The 20,065-nt window shown below is 42.0% G+C and overlaps 2 protein-coding genes across 2 annotated transcripts in view; one reads left to right on the top strand and one right to left on the bottom strand.

Moving 5' to 3' along the window:
- The window catches only part of UBE2K (ubiquitin conjugating enzyme E2 K), a 45,453-nt gene extending 30,670 nt beyond the window's left edge, over positions 1 to 14,783 (bottom strand). The window contains exon 1 of the mRNA XM_075420718.1: positions 14,540 to 14,783. Coding sequence (XP_075276833.1) covers positions 14,540 to 14,602 — 63 coding nt within the window. The 5' untranslated portion in view covers positions 14,603 to 14,783. The remainder of the gene's footprint in view (positions 1 to 14,539) is intronic.
- Positions 14,784 to 15,363: 580 nt separating this feature from the next.
- SMIM14 (small integral membrane protein 14) overlaps positions 15,364 to 20,065 on the top strand; it is a 62,912-nt gene continuing 58,210 nt past the window's right edge. The window contains exons 1-2 of the mRNA XM_075420720.1: positions 15,364 to 15,562; positions 15,665 to 15,759. The gene's annotated coding sequence lies outside the window, so the exon portion shown is untranslated. The remainder of the gene's footprint in view (positions 15,563 to 15,664; positions 15,760 to 20,065) is intronic.

Genomic DNA, 20,065 nt, shown 5'->3' with positions numbered 1-20,065 from the left:
TCAACTTCACCTGGTAAGCTCCAAGTTGACAGCAGGAGTTCTTGTTCTTTGCAAGTAAACCCATAAAACTTTCCATTTTGAGGACTGAAGCAACAGCAGAAGGGATGAATTCCAATCATACAATCTATTGTTAACTCATGCTGCATCTTGCTTAATTTCCTACTTAGCATTTCACTTTTCTTCAGTGCCCTGCACACTGTTGTAGCAGCCTGGATATCTACCTTCATATTCAATTTCAATTAGTACCACACTAGCTGTTTTTCAGAACGAATCCTTCCTAACTCCACAAATTTGGTAAAGAACAAACAAACAAAAACCTTATTGCTAAGCTCAGTTTCTTTCAAGAGTCAGTGATCCTGGTTCCCCATTTGTGATGACCACTCCTATTAGTACCACTGTAGCAATCTCCATACTCTTTTTTCCTTTCCACAAAACCTTGAGGAAAAAGGGCAGGCTACATTATACTGTTTCAATGTAAGGATTAATTTAATTTTGGGTTCATGCTTAAATTCTACCATGCCTTCCATAACACAAATGTATCTTTTTATTTACATAGCTGAAGAGCCTTTGTCATGCTATTTGCATAGACTTTTCAAGGTGCAACCTCAGCTTGACCTTGCCATTTCGTGCCTTTTCCTTCATCCCTGGAACAATAACTAGTATTTAACTGAAGTGATTATTCATCCAATTACATCTGTAGTGTTTTCCTACAATATTTCCCCTTAATGAGGATCACGTAGAAAAATTACTTAATCTTAGCAGCTCTAACAGAATAAATCCCTGGCCTCCACCATAACCATCTGAGCTTTCTCTAAAATGTTACCAACAGTAGAGCTCTCCAAGAGCATGCCTCTGACACCAATGATCTTAGCACAGAATTTATGAATCAACATCTGACCTCACAACACAAGTTGATTTTACAGAAGCAGCTCTTCTGCAAACACCTCATTGTGCTTCCATACCAAGTCTAAAATAGCGTCACCTCCCGTTGATTCAGTAACAATTTGGTGACTAAACCACTGGACTAGCAATTCCTGAAATATGAGCCCTGCCATCACCAGCAGCACTTATTTCCATTATCTCAAACAAGTTAAATTCTCTAACAATACAATTCCCATTAGCATTTCTCACTAACATGAAAACTCTCCAACATCAAATCCTGTTTCTAAGATTCTAAAATCTAGTCCAACACTACACCAGTACAACTTCCCATCATCACACCCGAAAATTATTTTGATCAAGACTGACAAAAAGAGAAAGGAGTACAACACATTACACAACGCATGATGCCATTCCCTCATCTTTTTTTCTTCATACCCAAGTTGGACTATACACAGCCTTTTTTTCTTTTTAAACACATCCTCTACTTCACATTAGGGCTCTAGTAAAAAGATTTGTCATCTTTTAGACCATCCCAACTGCTGAGACTCTTTATGCATTGCTACAGCTTGTTTACCCCACTTTATTCTGCCTTGTGGAGATCAAACCCAAGCGTGGAGATTAAACTAAAAGCATAAGGCAGAAAAGCTGGGAAAGATTCGTATCAGGCACTTTCATCCATTACAAAAGCCTTATTGCTAAAAAGAAACCCAAAGGAATCAATCCTTCATGAAGAGTCATTCTGCAACCATCTCTTGCAGATTGGACACTCAATCACATTTATCACAGTAGCTACTGATTGATAATATTTTGACTTATCTTTGCCAGTCTCCTCTTAAAAAAAAAAATAATCCAGAATTACACTGTCTAGTTTTGTATCCAAGTATCTTCCTTGTACAGAACACCCAATCCACTCCAGCAGAAACTTTGAAGAGTATCTTCTGCCACTGTGAAGACTTCATCACACACATCATCTCCACTTCTACTAAAATCCATTCAGAGAGCAGCTCTGGATCTTGAAATACTACTCTCAGCAGACAACAAGCTCTGCTGTTCTTTTTATTCACCACAGTCAACAGGCCTTAACAAGGAGTCCCTCATTGGAGGGACCTGCCTTCTTTCAAAATTAATCCACCCTTTCCCCTGGGCCTTCCACGCCATCTCCTTCTCTCTTCTCCAACCTGCTTTTAAAAAAAATCTTTTATTTATGTGCTATTCATGGCCTATTATCCTCTTCACTAGTCCAGTACCTCCACTCTCAAAAATCAAAGTTTTCCTTCACAGAAGACAAAAAGCAAGAAAAAAGCTAAGACACAATTATAATATATCAACATCACAGGAACACGTTAAGATAAGATGATAAACATTGCACCATTCTTCTAAACATTTCTTTCCCACATATAAAATATTATTTACTACATTTACAAAAAAAAAATAATTTCTGTATCTCAAGTTCAATCTTGAGATAAGTCTACTTCCTGAAGACTGAAGGTAGATGAAATGACTTTTCTTTAGAAGTAGGAATCTCCCAAGTGCATGGGAATTTTTTATGCTTTCCAAAAAGCCTCCAAATTCTACAGTTATTTTAATAACTACACTATCAGAAAAAAGTTAACCTCAAGTAAGTAGCATAAAAATGCCTATAATCAGAGCTGGCAATGTATGGATAGATACTGGTAGGTTTAACCAAAAATGCAGGAATAACATGTTTTTATTGTTTGGGTTGTTTTTTTTTTTTTTATTACGTTTATTAGCAGTATTAATAGCTTCAACTCAGCAGGTCACTTAAGAAGCATAAAGTGTCAAAATGCCTTATTACCTGTCCTAAGTGTATCTGTCTCACCTTACATATTCAGATACCATGTGCAAAATTCCTATCAAGTATCTTTGGGTATAAATGCTGAGATGAAAAATAAGGATCTATAAAAACAAAAAAAACCAACATACACAAACAAAAAACCCTCCTAAACTGAATTAGATTTAGGATTTAAAACCCAGTGGTTACTTCTGAATATCTCTGTGCATGAAAAACCCCCCACAAAATCCCACTACTGCATACAGCTATTCACTGTTTACAGTCTGTGATTTTACAGGTCCTGTAACATGATTTTCCTCCATCATAAGAGGAACATACTCTATACGAGATTAAGTACTACTGTTTTCTGTTACTGTACTTTGTTTTTACAGTAAACAACTCATAGAAAACTCTAGAAACACATGTATATAAAAAAACAAATCAGAACAACAGAAAAACTCTGACCTCAAAAGACTCACATATAAATGATAAATTATGTGTATACATGAACAAGTCTAGTTGCAATAAAAGTATTTAAGTATTAAAACTCTGTAACCACTTAGTGCTTTAAGACTAGCAACTTACACATTAAGGAAAAATTTTAAGATGTGACAAAAAAAAAGAAGGTACACGCCAAAATTTCAGCAAAGAAAGGAATAAATTTGAAAAACTTCTCCAGAATTTTCTCAACCATGGACAAAGTCCACTAGCTTGCAAGGTAGGGTGCGCATTTGAAACAAAATGTTTTCTATCACTAATTATTTCCCAATCGCATCGACAAAAAAACATTAATTTATCTTTCAGACAGAATTTTAAAATTATAGTTTGATTCCTCTATAAGGTAAATTGTCAATAAACACTTTTTGACCTACTAAAATCTAATAAACATTTAGTTACTTCTTTAATACAGCTACAATTTACAAATGTAAAGTAGGTACTTTTGAACATCCAAACATTTTATACTGATGCTATAAGGATCAATATTTAATAAGCCAAATTAAGTAAGAAATACTTTGCCCTAGTCTGAAGCCATGCTAGCAAAATTAATCTATGGTACTACAAAGCTACTAGTGTCTCATAAAACTCTTCTTACCCTCCCCCCCATTTTATTTTCTATGACAACAGTTCTACTCTACACCAAAATCTGACAAGCTATCTCAAGAGTTATAGAAAAAGATAATTTGATTGACTACCATAATGAAATCTATATAACGTTGTTTTTGTGAAAGGCTGAGTACTGAGTCAACATAACCGTGGAGCAGAAAACTTTAACCTTTCAGTACCAGTTTACTCCACTAAACAATTATTTAAATTAACTTAAAAAAAAACCCAAGTTCATTCTTATCCTATTTACCAACCCCTTGCAAATCTGTGGATAAATATGCAAAGTAATTTTGTTTTGCCATAATTGCCACATTATTTTCTTATACTCTTTCACTAGGATACCATTAACTCTCTCAACTTGGTCCAAACTATTCAGCGTTCCCCGCTTCACTGGTATGCCAGAGACGGAGGATCCCAACAAAAGCTCACCTCTTAGGCTGCTGTCTAAGCAGTCAGCTAACCAGGGTCTCCTTGCAGCTCCCTGGCATTACTTCTTTTCAAAGCAACACTATCTTCTTAACCCTTTGCTACCCCAGAGTAGCTCAGGATAAGTACATTGCATCTGCTTAGCTCACTCTTTTTCGCAAGAAATGGGAAAGCAGCAAAAAGGCAACTTCAAAAATATTGAGGTCTAAAACTGTTAATTTCCCCCCCCACCTCCCAGTCAAAGAGCTACCAAAGCAAGAGACAACAGTTCACTGCTTTGGAAGTGTTCCTTCAGACTCACTCCATCTTAAAAACCAAATTAAGTCCATGTCCAGAGCCTGAGCTTGTTATTATTGAGAAGCAGAAATATCACATAATTACCATAGTCACATCTATGAAGTGTACACACTGCACTACCAGTTGAGCCCAGCAGATCACATTTGCATTCTCAGAGAAAGCTCTCCCTGACCTCCAAAGCACAGAGAAACGCTCCTCTGTGAAACAATCAAACGTTTAGAGCAGGGCAAGAAAAGAGGAAACACGTCTGTCTAAAGCACATTAAAGAGCAATTTTCCCAGATAAGCAAAGAACAATACAAAGAATTGCATTTTTTTTTAAATGTTCCCATGTTCTTTGACCCTACTATCCATTTCAGTCTTGAAGTTCTTCCACATTTCACATTAAATTCCACCTCACCATATTCACATGTATTTTCTCGAGTTACACCTGTTCTAATAAAAATATGATATTATTTTTGCATACTTTTATTTTTACTGACCAACAGACTATGTTACTAATACATAACTTTAATATATCTAAGGAGCTACAAAAATGAATATGGTGAATTCTGTAGTACTAGTAATAGACTAGAATTTTCTTATTTATCAGTTTTATTTATTAAATGTATCTTGATAAGATTCTTTAATAAAATACCTTAAGAAGAGACTAAGCCTGTGCTAACTTAAAACTTCTGTATTATTACATGTGTTTACATACAAAAACAATACCGACAGGAAATTTTTTTCCTGTCAGAACACAAGACATCTCAAATACTAAAAACATATTAATTTTGCAAGAGTTTGACCTGGATCATCACCAAGTTTTACTAACACTTTTTTTAATTTAAGATATTTAGATACCTATTCTTGCTAATGTTCAGCTGTTGAAACATCACTCTACCAAAAAACGTAAGAGACTGTACTTTCACAGCAACTTAAGCCAGTCTTGCAGCTGCCAAGGTCCGACTTCCGTCCTGGTGGATCTAATGTAAAGGAGAGGACAGGACTTTGTGCGAGTGGTCATACAAATGCACAGCAAACACCTGAATTTAAACTTATTTTAGTAAGAAAGTTTTTTCATTTTAACCCAACTCCCTGATTTGATTCACCACAAACTCTGTAAGTAAGAGAACGAACACAAACGCGGGAAGAGGAGACCAGGCTGCAGGAGGAATGCAGCACTGCTTAGGACAACTCAAGACTTTTGAAACTTCAGCTCTAGCATCTGCCTAAACTATTTCTGACAAAATTCTTGCAACAGTCACAGACACGCAAAGTGACACAGCTCTGCTGGCACAAGGCCTACGCGCAGTTACACAATCTTTGCTTGTCCCGCGTGGTTAAACTGGTAAAGCTAGGCCATGAAAGCTGTGTACCTAACACCATACTTGCACTCCCATACTGGTGTAGGGGCCCCTAGAAAGTCATAGGCTATGTTTAGCTATGCGAGATATTTACAGTACCTAGGAGCATTAATTATGGGCAGGAGTTGCCCGAACCTAATCTGAGTGCCACTAAGATATTCAGCATCAGAAGGGGCACAATGCAAGGGACCCCTGTTCTAGATAACCCTGTTCAGGAAAGCCTAAATGAACAAGCAGTTTCGCAGGAATGCAAGATACTTTTTCCTTATCTGTTTATGCACAGTTTGTCTTCAGTGCAAAACAACTGAAAAATCTTGCAGATAAAGTATGCTTTAATAATCACTTTGAACCATACTTTGAATTAGTCATTACAAAAACACACAAAACCAACTGATGCAGACTCTGCAGATCATTCTGTAAGTCTACCCAACTTAGGTTGTTAGTAACTCTACATATAAATGAATCACAGGATTCAGCTAATTTTAAATCATTTATAATAATTCACTTAGTCCCAGAGCTTGAAGACTTGCGGAAATAGCTCAGAATAGTTTTCCTGTGTTAGCTTCCCATGCGGACACCCTTATTCCAAAGTGGAAGGGCCTACCTGAACACCATGAAGGCTCTAAGCATTTCCAGAAAGGGAAGGCATCTCACCTTAAACCTTGATTTTCTACAGTAACAAGACTTACATAATCATCAGTCTTTCCTTTCCCAAGGAACTGTGGATCTTACTGGCTAATAATGAGTAGGAATGATGAAATAATGAACACAAATTAGTTTCCTACGCATCTTGTGACAACAGGCAAAGGCAGACAGGATAGTCCCTATCAGCATGCCAAGAGAAGAATGGTACACTGTGTGAGCTCAGCTCTCAGACATAAGCATAGCCAAACTGGAGTTATACCACACAGAGTTCTACGGTGACCAATACAGTATAAATGCTGAATGAAGCTTCTTCTGTAGCCAGGGATTTTCACATCATCACTCTCCTGTGCAAACACTTCGAAGACTACAGAGGAGCAATCCATGGCCTTAGTACAATTCTGTTACGACATACTAGAATAACAGACACAGACCTGGTCCTCAAACAAGGTTATTTTTGTTGCTCAGAGGTACTCCATTTATTATGCAGATACTATTTTATGAAATACTCAGGGCAAGCATATTCAAGTGCTCCCAATTCAAATATTACAAGTATTAGCTCTGATATAATCTGAAGGGAAAATGCTAGATAAATCAGGAGTGCAAAAGTGGACTACATCCCTAGAGTGCCTTACAGAATATTGTTTCTCAAAATACACACTCTTTGCCATAAAGAACTAAATTGCTTATTTTCCTTACCTAATTGCAGCAAAGTTTTACCTAGTTTGTCAGAGACAAAAAGATAGTCTGCATAGTAAAGTTTAACCAAAAGCATTTTCTCAATTTAATTCCAGCAGCAATTCTTAGTGTAAAAGTTAAGTATAGTAATGACAACAATCCTTACTAGGATTATGAAACAAGCTAGAAACAGTTTAACAGGTTTAACTTTACGAACTACACTAAGTACTTGCACTAGTTTAACAAGTTTAATGCAACTTCAAGACCATTAGATAACTCAGGATTGGACTGCTAACCACCACTTCCTTCCAGTTTGCAGTTACACAAGTTTACTACCATGACACAATAACTTTATTCAAATTTCATACTGATTAAAGTGAACTAACCTTAGCACTCATACAATTCCTCCCTATTAAAGCCAAACTCCTGGAACCAAGCACAGAAGAATGAATGGGAGACTGGGAAAATTAAAGGATTGGCTAATTCCTACTATCTCTTAGGTCCACAAAGAGCTGTGGTCAGAGGGTACCAACCGGTAGCTGCAGCCTAACCCCTAACCCTAAACTGACCCAGTCTTGTAACCAGTGAGTGTTCGCTTTCCTCAGGTTTTTAAGAGACTACTAAAGACAACCAAATGAGCCCGACTCCGATGAAGACCACATTTTTCTCTGTTTTCCACCTACTCCCCAAACCTTTAGGATTCTGCCAACCGATATGTACACTATTCATTAGAAATCTGAACTCAACTGGACATGTTAGCATCAAAAACATAGGAATGAGCAACAGGTCCTGCCTTCTCTGCTTAAGTACTCCCACTACCAATATTTGGCCAACTCACAGGTCTGGTCAAACTATCACTAACATCACATATTAAGTATTTTGAATCAAAGATTTAATAATCATAGATAATTCATAACACTAGTGCTTATTAGTAATACATATCTTAAACATGCAATGCTATTCTACTCATAGAACTTGAAAAACAGCTACATGGTTCAGATAAACAGGCATAAAACTACAAATAAACTAACAATTCAGAAAGAGCATCTTAAAAGAGGGAATAATAAACAGTTTTCATAAAACTTCCTAGTGAATGCATTTTGTTTTGAGCCATTTATTCTTTGGTTATCAAAAAAACTGACTTACGGACAAACACGTTTGGAGGCAAAAATCTAGAGATCCATTCTGCATTATTTTCCAGTACAAACTGGAAGATATAACCAAACACACCATAGATGGAATCAAGAAAAACGAAGATGCACAGTAATGGCATTTCAGTATCCGTTTTACATAATTATAGGAAACAGGTCTAAACCTTCTCTTACCTAAAATCATAGGCACGACTTGAAATACACAGTAAACAACATTCTTTTCATTCTTTTTGGCAATGTACAAAGGATCTTGCAAACAACTATTTTAAAGTTAAGATGACCTTCACATTTCAGAGAAATTCAGCTTAAAGAAGCATTATGGACCCGATATCTGTTCGGCCTTCAGGGTTCCAACCCAGAACTTTTTCAGTCTAACAACCCTGACAGCTTTGCATCTACCACAAAACCCCAGCCTCTGATATGAAGAGGAAGGGGATTCATTATTGTCTTACAATACTGGAGACTTCTGAACTAAAAAGTCTACTTTATGATTGTTTTGTTTAAAAGGGAAAGTTTTACCAGGTGTGGCAACAGAGTTGGAGCCTCTGCCTGTAGGTTTTCTTTCACAAGCAGAAAAAAACATGGCAATTAAAAATAAAAACTTACACTAGAAATATAGAATCATGTGGCAAGAGACACCTGGCCGGTCCCTAGTCCTACTTCCCGCTCAAAGCAGGTCCAGTTAGAGTAGGCTGCTCAAGAACGTGTTGAGTTTTTAACATCTCCAAGGATAGAGATTCCACAATCTCTCTGGTCAATCTGTTTAAATGTTTGACTACTATCATGGTAATTTTCTTCCCTTAGTGTCTAAGTCAGAATTTCACATGTTCCAGCTGGTGTCTGTTGCCTCTCATCATTGGCTGTGCACTTCTGAGACAAGTCTGGCTCTTCTCCAGAGCCTCTCGTTAGGTATTTCTGGATGACAGGGAGAAGCCCCTTTGAACAGTTCTCTCAACAATGTGAGTTCTCTCACCCTCTCCTCACGCATCATGTGCTCCAGCCCCTTAACCACCCTGATGCTGCTCTGCCGGGCTCACTCCAGTATACCAACATCCTCCTACATTAGAAAGCCCAAAACTGGACACAGTACACCAAATGTGGTCTCATAAGCATGGAATAGGGGTGAAGAATCACTTCTCGCAACCTGCTGACTACCTTCTTGCTAATGCAACCCAGTACGTGGTTGACTACTTTGCCACAAGAGCACTGCTGAATCATGTTCAGCTTGCTCTCCACTACGTCATGGAGGTCTTTTTTTGCTAGCCTGTTCTGTTTCCAGATAGTCCCCAGTATACACTTACTGATGCATGGAATTATTTCCTCCCAGATGCAGGACTTGGTATCTACCTCTGCTGAACTTCAAAAGGTTCCTGTCAGCCCATTCATGTCTCCAGCCTACTAAGATCCCTTTGCATAGCAGACCTGCACTCTGATGCACTGACATCCCACCAGTACTTTTTTATCATATGCAAGCTTTCTGAGATGCTGAACAGATATTGGTACCAATATAATAATATTGTTTAAAATATCTCACCTTTTTTTAATTTTACACCTCTTGATGAAGTATGCACCTCTAGCTTTATGCAGTCACACTGCATTTACTAAACCTCTATTGACTTCAATTAGATTCTTCTTACGAATCGAAAGTTAAGCATATGCATTAGTAGAAAATGGACACCACTTAAAAAAATCTGTTTCCGATTCAGGAGCCGTAATAGAAGACACCTCACTCGTATATCTGCACTGGTTCTACATGATAAACGGGAAGAAAAACAAGTATCCACGATTTCCACCAGGCCCTTCTAGTAACACCAATACACAAACACTACTAAAAGTTTCCATCTCAGTGAATTCAACTTCTAGCACCCAAGATTGTCCAAATATAAACCAACCAAAGTAATGAAGTTTTCCTAAGCCCAAAGATTAAATACTTATGGCTTTTCCAAATAGCAAGAAAATTTCACAGATGCCACTTAGCATCTTACTATGAACTGACACAAATCTCAAGACCACTGCAGGCACGATAAAAGCAAACACCAGAGTTACTCAGTGGAACTCTAAAAGCCCAAGAAGGGACATGGTATAGCAGACTACTGTTACCTTTCCCTTTGTCCTTTCTCCTGTAAATCACAAAAACACATAGCAGACTCCAAAACAAATACCGACTTCCTTCTTGGAAACAAAGTACTTCAAATGTTGCCATTAACCTACTGTCTCCACTTGAATGCTATTTTGGATTCAAGCAAGTTACAAATTTTAACTGCTACTTCAGGTATCTGCTCATGCAGACATTCATATTCCATAACTGCATTTGAGTTTAATTTATTCTCAGCTTTATCTGGGTTTACCTTCCATGCAGATAAACCCCTGCGTCTTGATATTCCTAAGAGAAGAATATTTTGTCATAGAGGTATCAGTAACTCTCCTCTTGCTAGAAGGAAGTTACATTTCCCAACATGTTACCTTCAGTACCAGAGCAGCAGTTTCACTGTAAGGTATCTATTAGCCTCCAACTTACAGATAGCCAGAAAACACCTTACATTTCTACATAATAAAAGAAACTGGATGGTATCTTAAACATTGAATCCTTCAATGCTAGCATAATATAATTTCTTTAAAGTGTAACACCCACGCTCTGTTTAAATATGAAAACAAGTCACACATTGTTTAACATACCTGATGAACTATAAAGACAGATGACGAGAAGTGGTTAAGTGACTACAACATTTTTCAACATGTTTCTATACAGTGTTAAATGGCAGACAGATTCTTCCTCTCAAGATTGCTACTTACAAAGAGAGCGCAGGTAAGGATTTGGCTACCCACTGCAGTATTCCAGCAACTCTACTGTAAAATAACACCAGCTAACCTTCACCAAAGCCCTTATCAGAGGTGGATACTATTCTCCTTCTACCTATTTATTGGTCTCTCCATCATGCTGCAGCATCATACTTTTGTTCAAAATATGTTTTGCTGCCTTAGAATTTCAGCACCTAAACCCAACAAGATAACAGATTAATGAAATGACGGAACAAGAAAAGTGATAAAGTTGAGCAAATGATGCCTTGTCTAGACTAGGATTTGGAGTATGATCTGATTTAATGGACTGCTTAGTCACTTCCAAACTTTAATACAAGCATAGTGCAGTACCCTTAACACGTATTTAACCAGTCAAGTTAACACCTACACTAACTTAACAGCTTCATCTTTGTTAAAGATGCAGTACTTCATTTGTCTTAGAATTTTAAAGCTTTTTCCACACACAAAGGTAAAAAGTTTTATTTAAATCATACTTTGGAGAGCACCCTGACAAAGAAATTGTTGTTAGTTTCATCTATTTAATTCTAGTATTAAAGAGATGCAAAGCTACAAGGATCTCTAAGTACACAATATCCCACTTCTTAAGCTAATGTGTAGGGCTGATAACAAAACCAGAAATAATAAAGCAAGCGGAGCAACAATGTTTCTGTTGCTCAAGTGTGAAAAGACTTCAAATGCTTTTTCAAAATATGCAAGAAGCCCCAGACTCAAAAAAAAAATAAAAATCCTTCATCTCTCATGCGTAAACCAGAGAGCAAGACAGTCTAAAATTCACACTTTAGTCATTTCGCAGAAATATCATTTAAGTCAAAGAAACAGAAAGCGCTATATAATATGAAAAGTATATTTAGCCGCATGAGTAGCAAGGATCCACAGCATCCTTGTCCAAGAATCCATAGACCCTTCTGCATAGCAAGGATAAACGTACTTTTCAGAACTCTTTCCTCACTGGTATTCAGAAGTGAAATTGGGTGCTTCCAATACACACTTCAAAAGCAGAAGGAATTAGTTGCCATCCAGCTGCTCCCTTTTAAAAACACTTCTGGTTCCACCAGCCTATTTCAACCCAGAAGCAAGTACCAGAAGATGAGAGAAAACAAACTTCCCATGTAGTTTCCAAATGTGCCTGTTCCCTCCCCCAGGCATTTGTGCTCATACTGCATCTGCAAGGAAACAGGGGGGGCTGCTCTTCAGGTGTAGCTCTAAGCATCAAATAAAGAATAATTTAAGTATAGATAATGTGAGCCACTTTGCCTTCAGGGAGGGACTTGAAACTCCTAAATAACTTTTTCATGGTGATGCTAAATTTGTTGTGCATGTTGTTAGGGTTTTCTTTTAAAAAAAACAAGGTTAATAATAATTTCAATACACAAATCACATCAGGAAAAACATTATTCCCCCTCTGTGATTTGTAGTATTTAGTTATACCTCCATTCACCATCTCACTCCACGTTTTCAAGCTCAGTGGTACCAACACCACAGTTTGACCGCCTTTGAATGTGCAAACATTCACAAAAAACCTTGCTTGCAACTTAGACAACCATTGAATAATGCTGAAATTCTGCATACAAGACAGGGGACTTGGTATATTCTGTAAGAGCAATATTATACATATTGTGATATCAGTGTAACACACATAGGTAGCTTGCTAACGGCAGCAAAAAAAAAAAAGAAATATCACACTCTTCTGTACTGCAAATTTAAAAATTCATAATTTTAGTTCATTTAGAATTGTGGTCTTATTTCTGGGAAGCTTTAGGCAGCTTCAAGGCTATATCATAACATTATTTCTTTCCAACATTCTGTACTGAGCCCTTCAATGCATAGACTAAACAAACAGGAATAGTGGAAAATGCACTCACTAGATCCAATCTCTACAGTACGAAAATTTAGCATGGATCTCCCCCAAAACCTAAGTTAAGGTTTCTTTTTTCCTACATAAGCAAAGGGAAAGGGTCTTGAAGCCTTTAGACAGCACTTTAAAATAAAGACTTCTGTGCTCCCACAATATCAGCTGATTATATGGGGTACAGGGTCTAGATTTTCTAGCTTTGATATAAAGGTACCCACCTAGAAATTTCTCCTAGCTGACATGCAATTCTGTATTCGCTGTGCAATAGCTTGGCAACATCAGCCTGGGCTCTAAAGGCAGCTGTAAAACAAGGCCCTTACATTTTTCTAGGGGCTAGTTCAAGCCGCATAGCAACAACACTAGTAGCACACACTTCATTTAAAAGCACATCAACTACTGCTACCCTGAACACCTTTCCCTTAAGTCATTAGTATCTCTCAAAAACGATCCTCTCGATTTCTCCCCCGTGAACATGTTCAGATTTCCAAACCGCCAGCTTTAAGAGGCACACACTCACATCACCATTTCACAAGCATCTAACCCGCAACATCATCCCAAGCAGGACGACAATGACAACACAGCCCTTGAAGACCTGTCTGGCTGACGTCCACCAATGCAGACATAGCCAAAGCTGTCGCGATGCAACCCTGCAAACGCTGCCGCCCACTCCCCCCAAACCTGACCAGAACTCCTCCAGCGGCCCCCCCGGCGCAGCCAGCTCCTCTGGCTGACCACCGCACACCTCGGAACACAGTGTCCAGGGCATGAGGCAACACGACTGAACTGAGGGAGGCTTTGAAAGCGCCCACCTGAAGGTGAGCAGGCCTGCAGTGGGATAAGGGAAGTTCTGCATTAAAGTAACCTGAATAAACCGGGGATTACTTGCGACCCTTTAATAAACAAAATAAAACTGAACCCATACCCTCAAGCGCCGGCTGACCAGCGGGGGGAGCGACAGGGGACGTGGGCGACGGCCTGCCCACCCCCCCCAAACTCGCTCCGTCCCTTCACGGCCTCTGCCCGGCGGGGCGGTGCCTGGGCCCGACCGCGCGCGCGGGCGGGAGCGCCCACTCACGCCCGCGCGGAGGGACGCGGGGAGGGCGCGGGCCGCGGGAGCCCCGCGCCGGGCAGGCCCCACCCCGCCACCTCCGGCCGGGCGGCGCGCTCCCGGGCATCAGCCGCCCGCCGCGGGCCTGCCCGGCCGGCCTCCCCGGGCCGCGCCCCCCGCCGCCACGCTTCCTGGGCCCGGCCCGCCGGCCCCGCTCCCCCGCCTCGGGCCGACGGCGGCTCCCGCTGGGGGAGGGGCTCCGCGGCCCCCTACTCCCCCCCCCACTCCCGGCGGCTGGCGGGTCCCGTCTCCCCGGGAATCGCCATTCCCCTCCCCGAGGCCGTGGGACGGGCCCACCCCCAGCGCGGGGAGGTGGGGCCGAGGGGGAAGCGGGGTCCCCGCGCAGGCCGGCGGGGCGCCCGCACCTTCTCCCGCCACCGACGCTCACACGGGGGAGGGTGGCGGCGGCACACGGGGGGGGGGAAGGGGGAGAGGCTCTGACCTCCTCGCTCTTCAGCACCTCCTTGAACTCCCGCTTAATCCTCTGCACCGCGATATTGGCCATGTCCGCAGCGGGCACCCACTCGCCGCCGCCGCCACCTCCGAGCCGGGCCCAGCGAGCTCCGCCGCCGCTCTCGCTGGAGTTATCCCGGCCCCACCAAAATGGCGCCGGCGCCGAGCATGCGCGCTAGGACAGCCGGCTCTGCCGCCGCCGCTCAGGAGGGGCCGCAGTGTGCGCGGAGTGGAGCGGGTATCGGGGGCTGCCCGCCGGCGGGGGGCGAGGGCTGCCCGCCGGCGGCGGGGGGCGAGGGCTGCCCGCCGGCGGCGGGGGGCGAGGGCTGCCCGCCGGCGGCGGGGGGCGAGGGCTGCCCGCCGGCGGCGGGGGGCGAGGGCTGCCCGCCGGCGGCGGGGGGCGAGGGCTGCCCGCCGGCGGCGGGGGGCGAGGGCTGCCCGCCGGCGGCGGGGGGCGAGGGCTGCCCGCCGGCGGCGGGGGGCGAGGGCTGCCCGCCGGCGGCCGCCTCCTCCCCCTCCTCTCCGCTGCCCGCGAGGGAAGGGTACCGTCGCCGCCTCCTGAGGAGGCGCGGGGGGCTCGCCCCGGGAGACACCCGCCTGCCTGCCGCCGCTCACTGTGTCACCGGCCGGGCGAGTCCCCGGCGGCGCCTGGCGAAAGCGTCCGCAGGCAGAGCCCCGCCGCCGGCGGGCCCCGGGGCAGAGCGAAGGCGGTTGTGCTGTCGCGGCTCCCGGCCTCACCGGCCCGGCCCGGCCTGGTGCGCGCAGCGCGGGGAGCCCTGAGGCACCGGGCCGGGGGAGGGGGCGAAGCAGCGAGTGCCCTCGGGAGGGCCGGGCCGGGCCGGGCCGGGCCGGGGGGCTCCGAGGTAGCAGGGGGAAAGGCTGAGGTGTCCCTGAGGAAACAGCTGGCTGCAGGAGCGGCTGACGTGTCTGCTGGTGAAACCCCCGAGCACAAATAACCGGGACAGGGGCAGGCCCCGCAGGCCGGGAGCGGGGGACTGTGCGGCGGCACAGTGTAAGGAACCGTTTCTTTTTATGGATTCTGCTACAAGACGTTAAAAGTAGGTTAAAAGGTGGACGTCAGTCCTGCCTAATGGACTGTTACCTTTTATTGCAGAAGCAAACACGGCAAGCCGCAGATGCTGCTCTGTCTAGAGAACTGAAATGGGATACCAGTAACCTTTCCTGCTAGCCCGAGGTGCGCAAAATACGGTATGTTATGGAGAGCGTAGACAGATTTTCAGAGGGGAACATGAGATTGCATTTACGACTGTTGTTTATTCAGGAACTAGAGGCTTTCAAGACATTAAGGTCTATAGAAAGATTTTATAGTGCCTCCTCTTAACGGTGCACTGCAGGACAATATATGACACAGACATTTGTTGAGATAAATGTCTACTTCTGGTATGGCTGTCATCTGCGAGTGTTGTTTATTTATCTCCGTTAGTATACACAGCATTGTGACTTACATGCACTGTAAAGAAAGTATAGTCCCAACCAATAAAAAAAAAATCTGGCAACTGTATACAGATGCATATAGTCCTTTTTCTGTATGTATTTACTCTTCCCCTGTGGTTTGACTGGAAAAAGTCCATTTTCCTGCAAGAATGTTGTACCGTGTGCATCTGTTCATTGAATTAGGTCTTCTTCAGTCCAAAATTTGTTTTTAATGCAATATGCAATGCAGTTTTTCAGCTGAGGTTTTCGGTACCTTTTTGAAAAGGAGCATTTTGCATTAGGCCTGATTTCTTTTTAACGATTTCTAGTGTGATCTTGGGCCTTCGTCTTCGGAATAATTTAGACATCTGAGTCCCACTGATGTGTCTGAAGTTCTTTCTGAAGAGGTAGGACGCGGCTTCTGTGTGCCTTAGGCTCTCACCTGTAAAATAAGGGTAATAACTCTTCTCTGCCTCTTAGAGCTCATAGGTGAAAGTTAGGTCTATGTTGTGCCGAGCTGCTCTTGAGTACTGTAGACAAAAATTATAAAGGCAGTACATAAAATCTCCGTGTTAAATCACAGAATCACAGAATGGTAGGGGTTGGAAGGGACCTCTGTGGGTCATCTAGTCCAATCCCCCTGCCGAAGCAGGGTCACTTACAGCAGGCTGCACAGGACCGCGTCCAGGCAGGTCTTGAGTATCTCCAGAGAAGGAGACTCCACAGCCTCCCTGGGCAGCCTGTTGCAGGGCTCCGTCACCCTCAGAGTATCTTTTCAGACAGCTCATAGAAAGAAGCTGAGCTTCTAATATTTAGATTTTGCTCTGAATGGAGTAGAAAACATGACCTTTATCAAGTGTCAGAATCCTTTATGTTCCTGTGAGTGTGCCTGTATGTTACAGGTGGTAGACACCCAGTAACAGCCACAGTAAAGGGCAATGGTTTTGCCTGGTTTGTATCTAGGTTCATTTTCATGTGCTCATTTGGATTACAAATGTCAGAGTCTGTTACTGCAAAAAGCAAATAAAATTATATGAATTGCTGTATCTCTTTTCCGTAGTATACCCCACTCCTTTCTGTTGTCCTGGAATAGGCATCTTTCACTCATCTCACAGCTGTTCTATATTCCCCATATACTGTGTTAATTTTTTCTCTTTGGTAAAAGCTAGAGAATACAGAAAGGCTTTTTGGGGGGTAGAACAGAGTAATGGCGAGTTCCGCCAGAATTAAAATACTGCATAAAATCAGTACCTTATGTAATCAGCATGCTGGTGTTATCACTGTATACCTCCCATACTGTTTTATGCTTTACTGTAGTTTACTGTTTTACAGAAGACTCTACAGGGTTTTGGGCCAGAGCAGGACCATGGACTAGCAGTCTTTGAATAGGTGTTTTGGTTTTGTTTTGGTTTAGGGTTTGTTATAGGGATTTTTTGTAAAATAAGAAAATGCTTAGAAAAAATGAGAACATAGCCTCTTTGTGCAATTCCAGTGACTTCCATGCCTGACTTCATGGTATATTTTATAGTATGTTGATAATGAAGGTCTGTGTATATCCTCTGAATTAAGTTCTCATTAGTCTTTCACCCTTAGAAAAATCCATACACAAAATGTAAAACTGTAATCCTTTGAACACAGACAGCTCACTTTTTGAATTACAGAATTTTGTAGTATATCTCATTTTAGGAGACAGTTCTTTCGTTGATCCCATCATCAATTTAGCCTTATACCAAATAGTTCTTTCGATAGCAGCTTTCGCAAACTGACTGCAAATTGATTTATGCTTTTGCCCATTGGTGTTGATCATAATCAATAGGGTGGGAGATACAATTCTGGGTATCCATGCATTGTTTAGTGTGTTTGGCATATTGCTTTGAAATACTTCTGGAAGTGGGAGCAGGAAATCTGGTGTATTAAATTAAGTTCTAACTATGTAAGATTACTGTAGGAGGATCAGTGCCTATAAAGAAAGATCAGTGGTTGTAAAACCTCAGCCCAAGCTCTCAATGTGGAAATGTTCATATGCTCATTTATGATATTGCTTTATTAAAAAGAATCAGCAACAAATTAGCTAGGATAATCAAACATCCTAAATACTATATAATTTTCCATGTAATATGGGAAATATTGTCTATCCTACAACCTATATATAAAAAACAGTTCTCAACATTTTAATGGAAAAGTGGCTGTTGTTCCTGCACAAATTGCGCAAGTTGGACTCACTTACTGTACATACAGCATAGTCACCATGTGCATGGTTCATCTGTCTGAGACCATGGATGTCCCCCAACCCCAGTATACTGCCTGGGGACTCTCAGATGCTAGTGACAGCACTAAGTATGATTAAATTCCCGTTCTTCAAGTTAAGATTCTTGGTGATCTTTTTCTCATTTCTGTATTTTCCTAATTCTATTCTGTTCTTATCAATAGGATATTTTTCTATTAGAATTACTCGGAGAGAGTTTGGAATTATTGAGGTTGTTCCCTGTGATTGGAAGAAAATGCCATTTTTGAAACTATGAGATTCCAGCATGCAACTCTTTTGTTGCTTTGTGTCTTGCGTAAGCAGACTGCCCCTTCTTCATCTTGACCTCTTTAGTTTAGAAAAATCAAAATGTCAGGCTTGATGTTCTCTCATTGTTGCTGGAGGATTTCTTATTGGAGAGGAGAGCTGTCTCAAGAGATCTGTATATTGATTTCAAACACTTAGAGGTTGAACCTGTAACATATTTTTAATTCTCATTTTGCTTCGTTCGTGAGGCATCCGTATGAGGATTAACTTTACAGGCTGTATTAGTATTAGATGGTATGCACTTTGCATTTAAATGTATGTTCATATGCTCATTTATGATAATGCTTTATTAAAAAGAATCAGCAACAAATAATATTCACGAAACTAGGATATTTTTAAATTTAACCCTCGTTTTCCACCAAACTTACACCCTGTCATCCCAGCTTTTGCCAGAGAGGCCTGGGCTCCAGAAGCTGTCGTTTTTGTCTGCATCTCGTTTTGCACGTTTCAGAGACTACAAAAATAAATGTAGCCTGCATGTTTGTTGTCTGTCATATTGTGTTCCTGTTGTGGCAGCGTCTGGATGACTCAACTCGTTCCGAAGATTAGCTTTATCATAAAAATAACTAACTGGTTGTGCGAGTTGACCGAGTTTTTTCAGTCGTGCTCCGGACTTTCCTGTTCCTCCTGCCCGGGTCCGCGTCCGGCTGCGTGGCCAGGTCTAAGGGTGCCCTCTCCTGGGTGCAATAGGGGCGATTCGCTTGCTCGGGGGAGACGGGTCCCTCTTTTGGGAGCTCTCGGGCTTGCGGAGAGCTCACGGCACCGCTGCTGCCTTCTCCGGCCTGTCCGGGAAAGGTGCTCGGGAAGAGCCTGTGGGAGTTCTGCGGGCTGAAATGCTTAGAACAGTAGAACAGAAATTGTTCCGTGTTCCCGGTAGAGAGAGGAGGTATTCGCTCATGATGTCTGCGCTTTCCAAGTGGTATTTTTCATGTCATTAGCAGCTCAAATATATATGCCTAAAAAGGCGGTAAGCTTACTAACTAAACGTCAGACTCATCTGAAGTCATTCAGTCTGAATTCTTTTGATGCAGTTCATGTGACTTTGTGCAGTGGGGTTAGATCAGAAGCTAATTCAGCTATCAATGTTGCATCAATCAGTCTATGGCTTAAGCGAGGTTTAGCAAAGTTTTCATTAAATAGTGCATGTGCAGAAATTTTTGGTAGTTCAATAATAACACCCTATTGTTCTTCACTTGCTAAGGGCTTTTATTACAAATTGGCAGGACACCCTGGACGTTTCATTAATTCGGTGGCCTGACAATATCTTCTAAACTGATGTTACATCTGAACCTGATGTTTTTGGTGGGAAAACCTAGATACAAACAGCCCCAATATTTTTAAGTCTGTTAGCAAAATTATTGTTTTTTAAAACTTCCGCTTCTTGTAGAGAAGTGATTTTCAACTTGTGGTACATACACCTTGAGATCTAGGGGCCATTTCATGTGGGTTTATGAAAGTTAAAAAAACAAGGAAAAAAGCGTGCATTCAGCTGTGAGATAGTTCTTGTAA

The sequence above is a fragment of the Opisthocomus hoazin genome, chromosome 5 (assembly GCF_030867145.1).
Source record: "Opisthocomus hoazin isolate bOpiHoa1 chromosome 5, bOpiHoa1.hap1, whole genome shotgun sequence".
NCBI classification, from domain to species: domain Eukaryota; kingdom Metazoa; phylum Chordata; class Aves; order Opisthocomiformes; family Opisthocomidae; genus Opisthocomus; species Opisthocomus hoazin.
The sequence above is the reverse complement of the archived record's forward strand: the minus strand, read 5'-3'. Positions and strand labels throughout refer to the sequence as shown.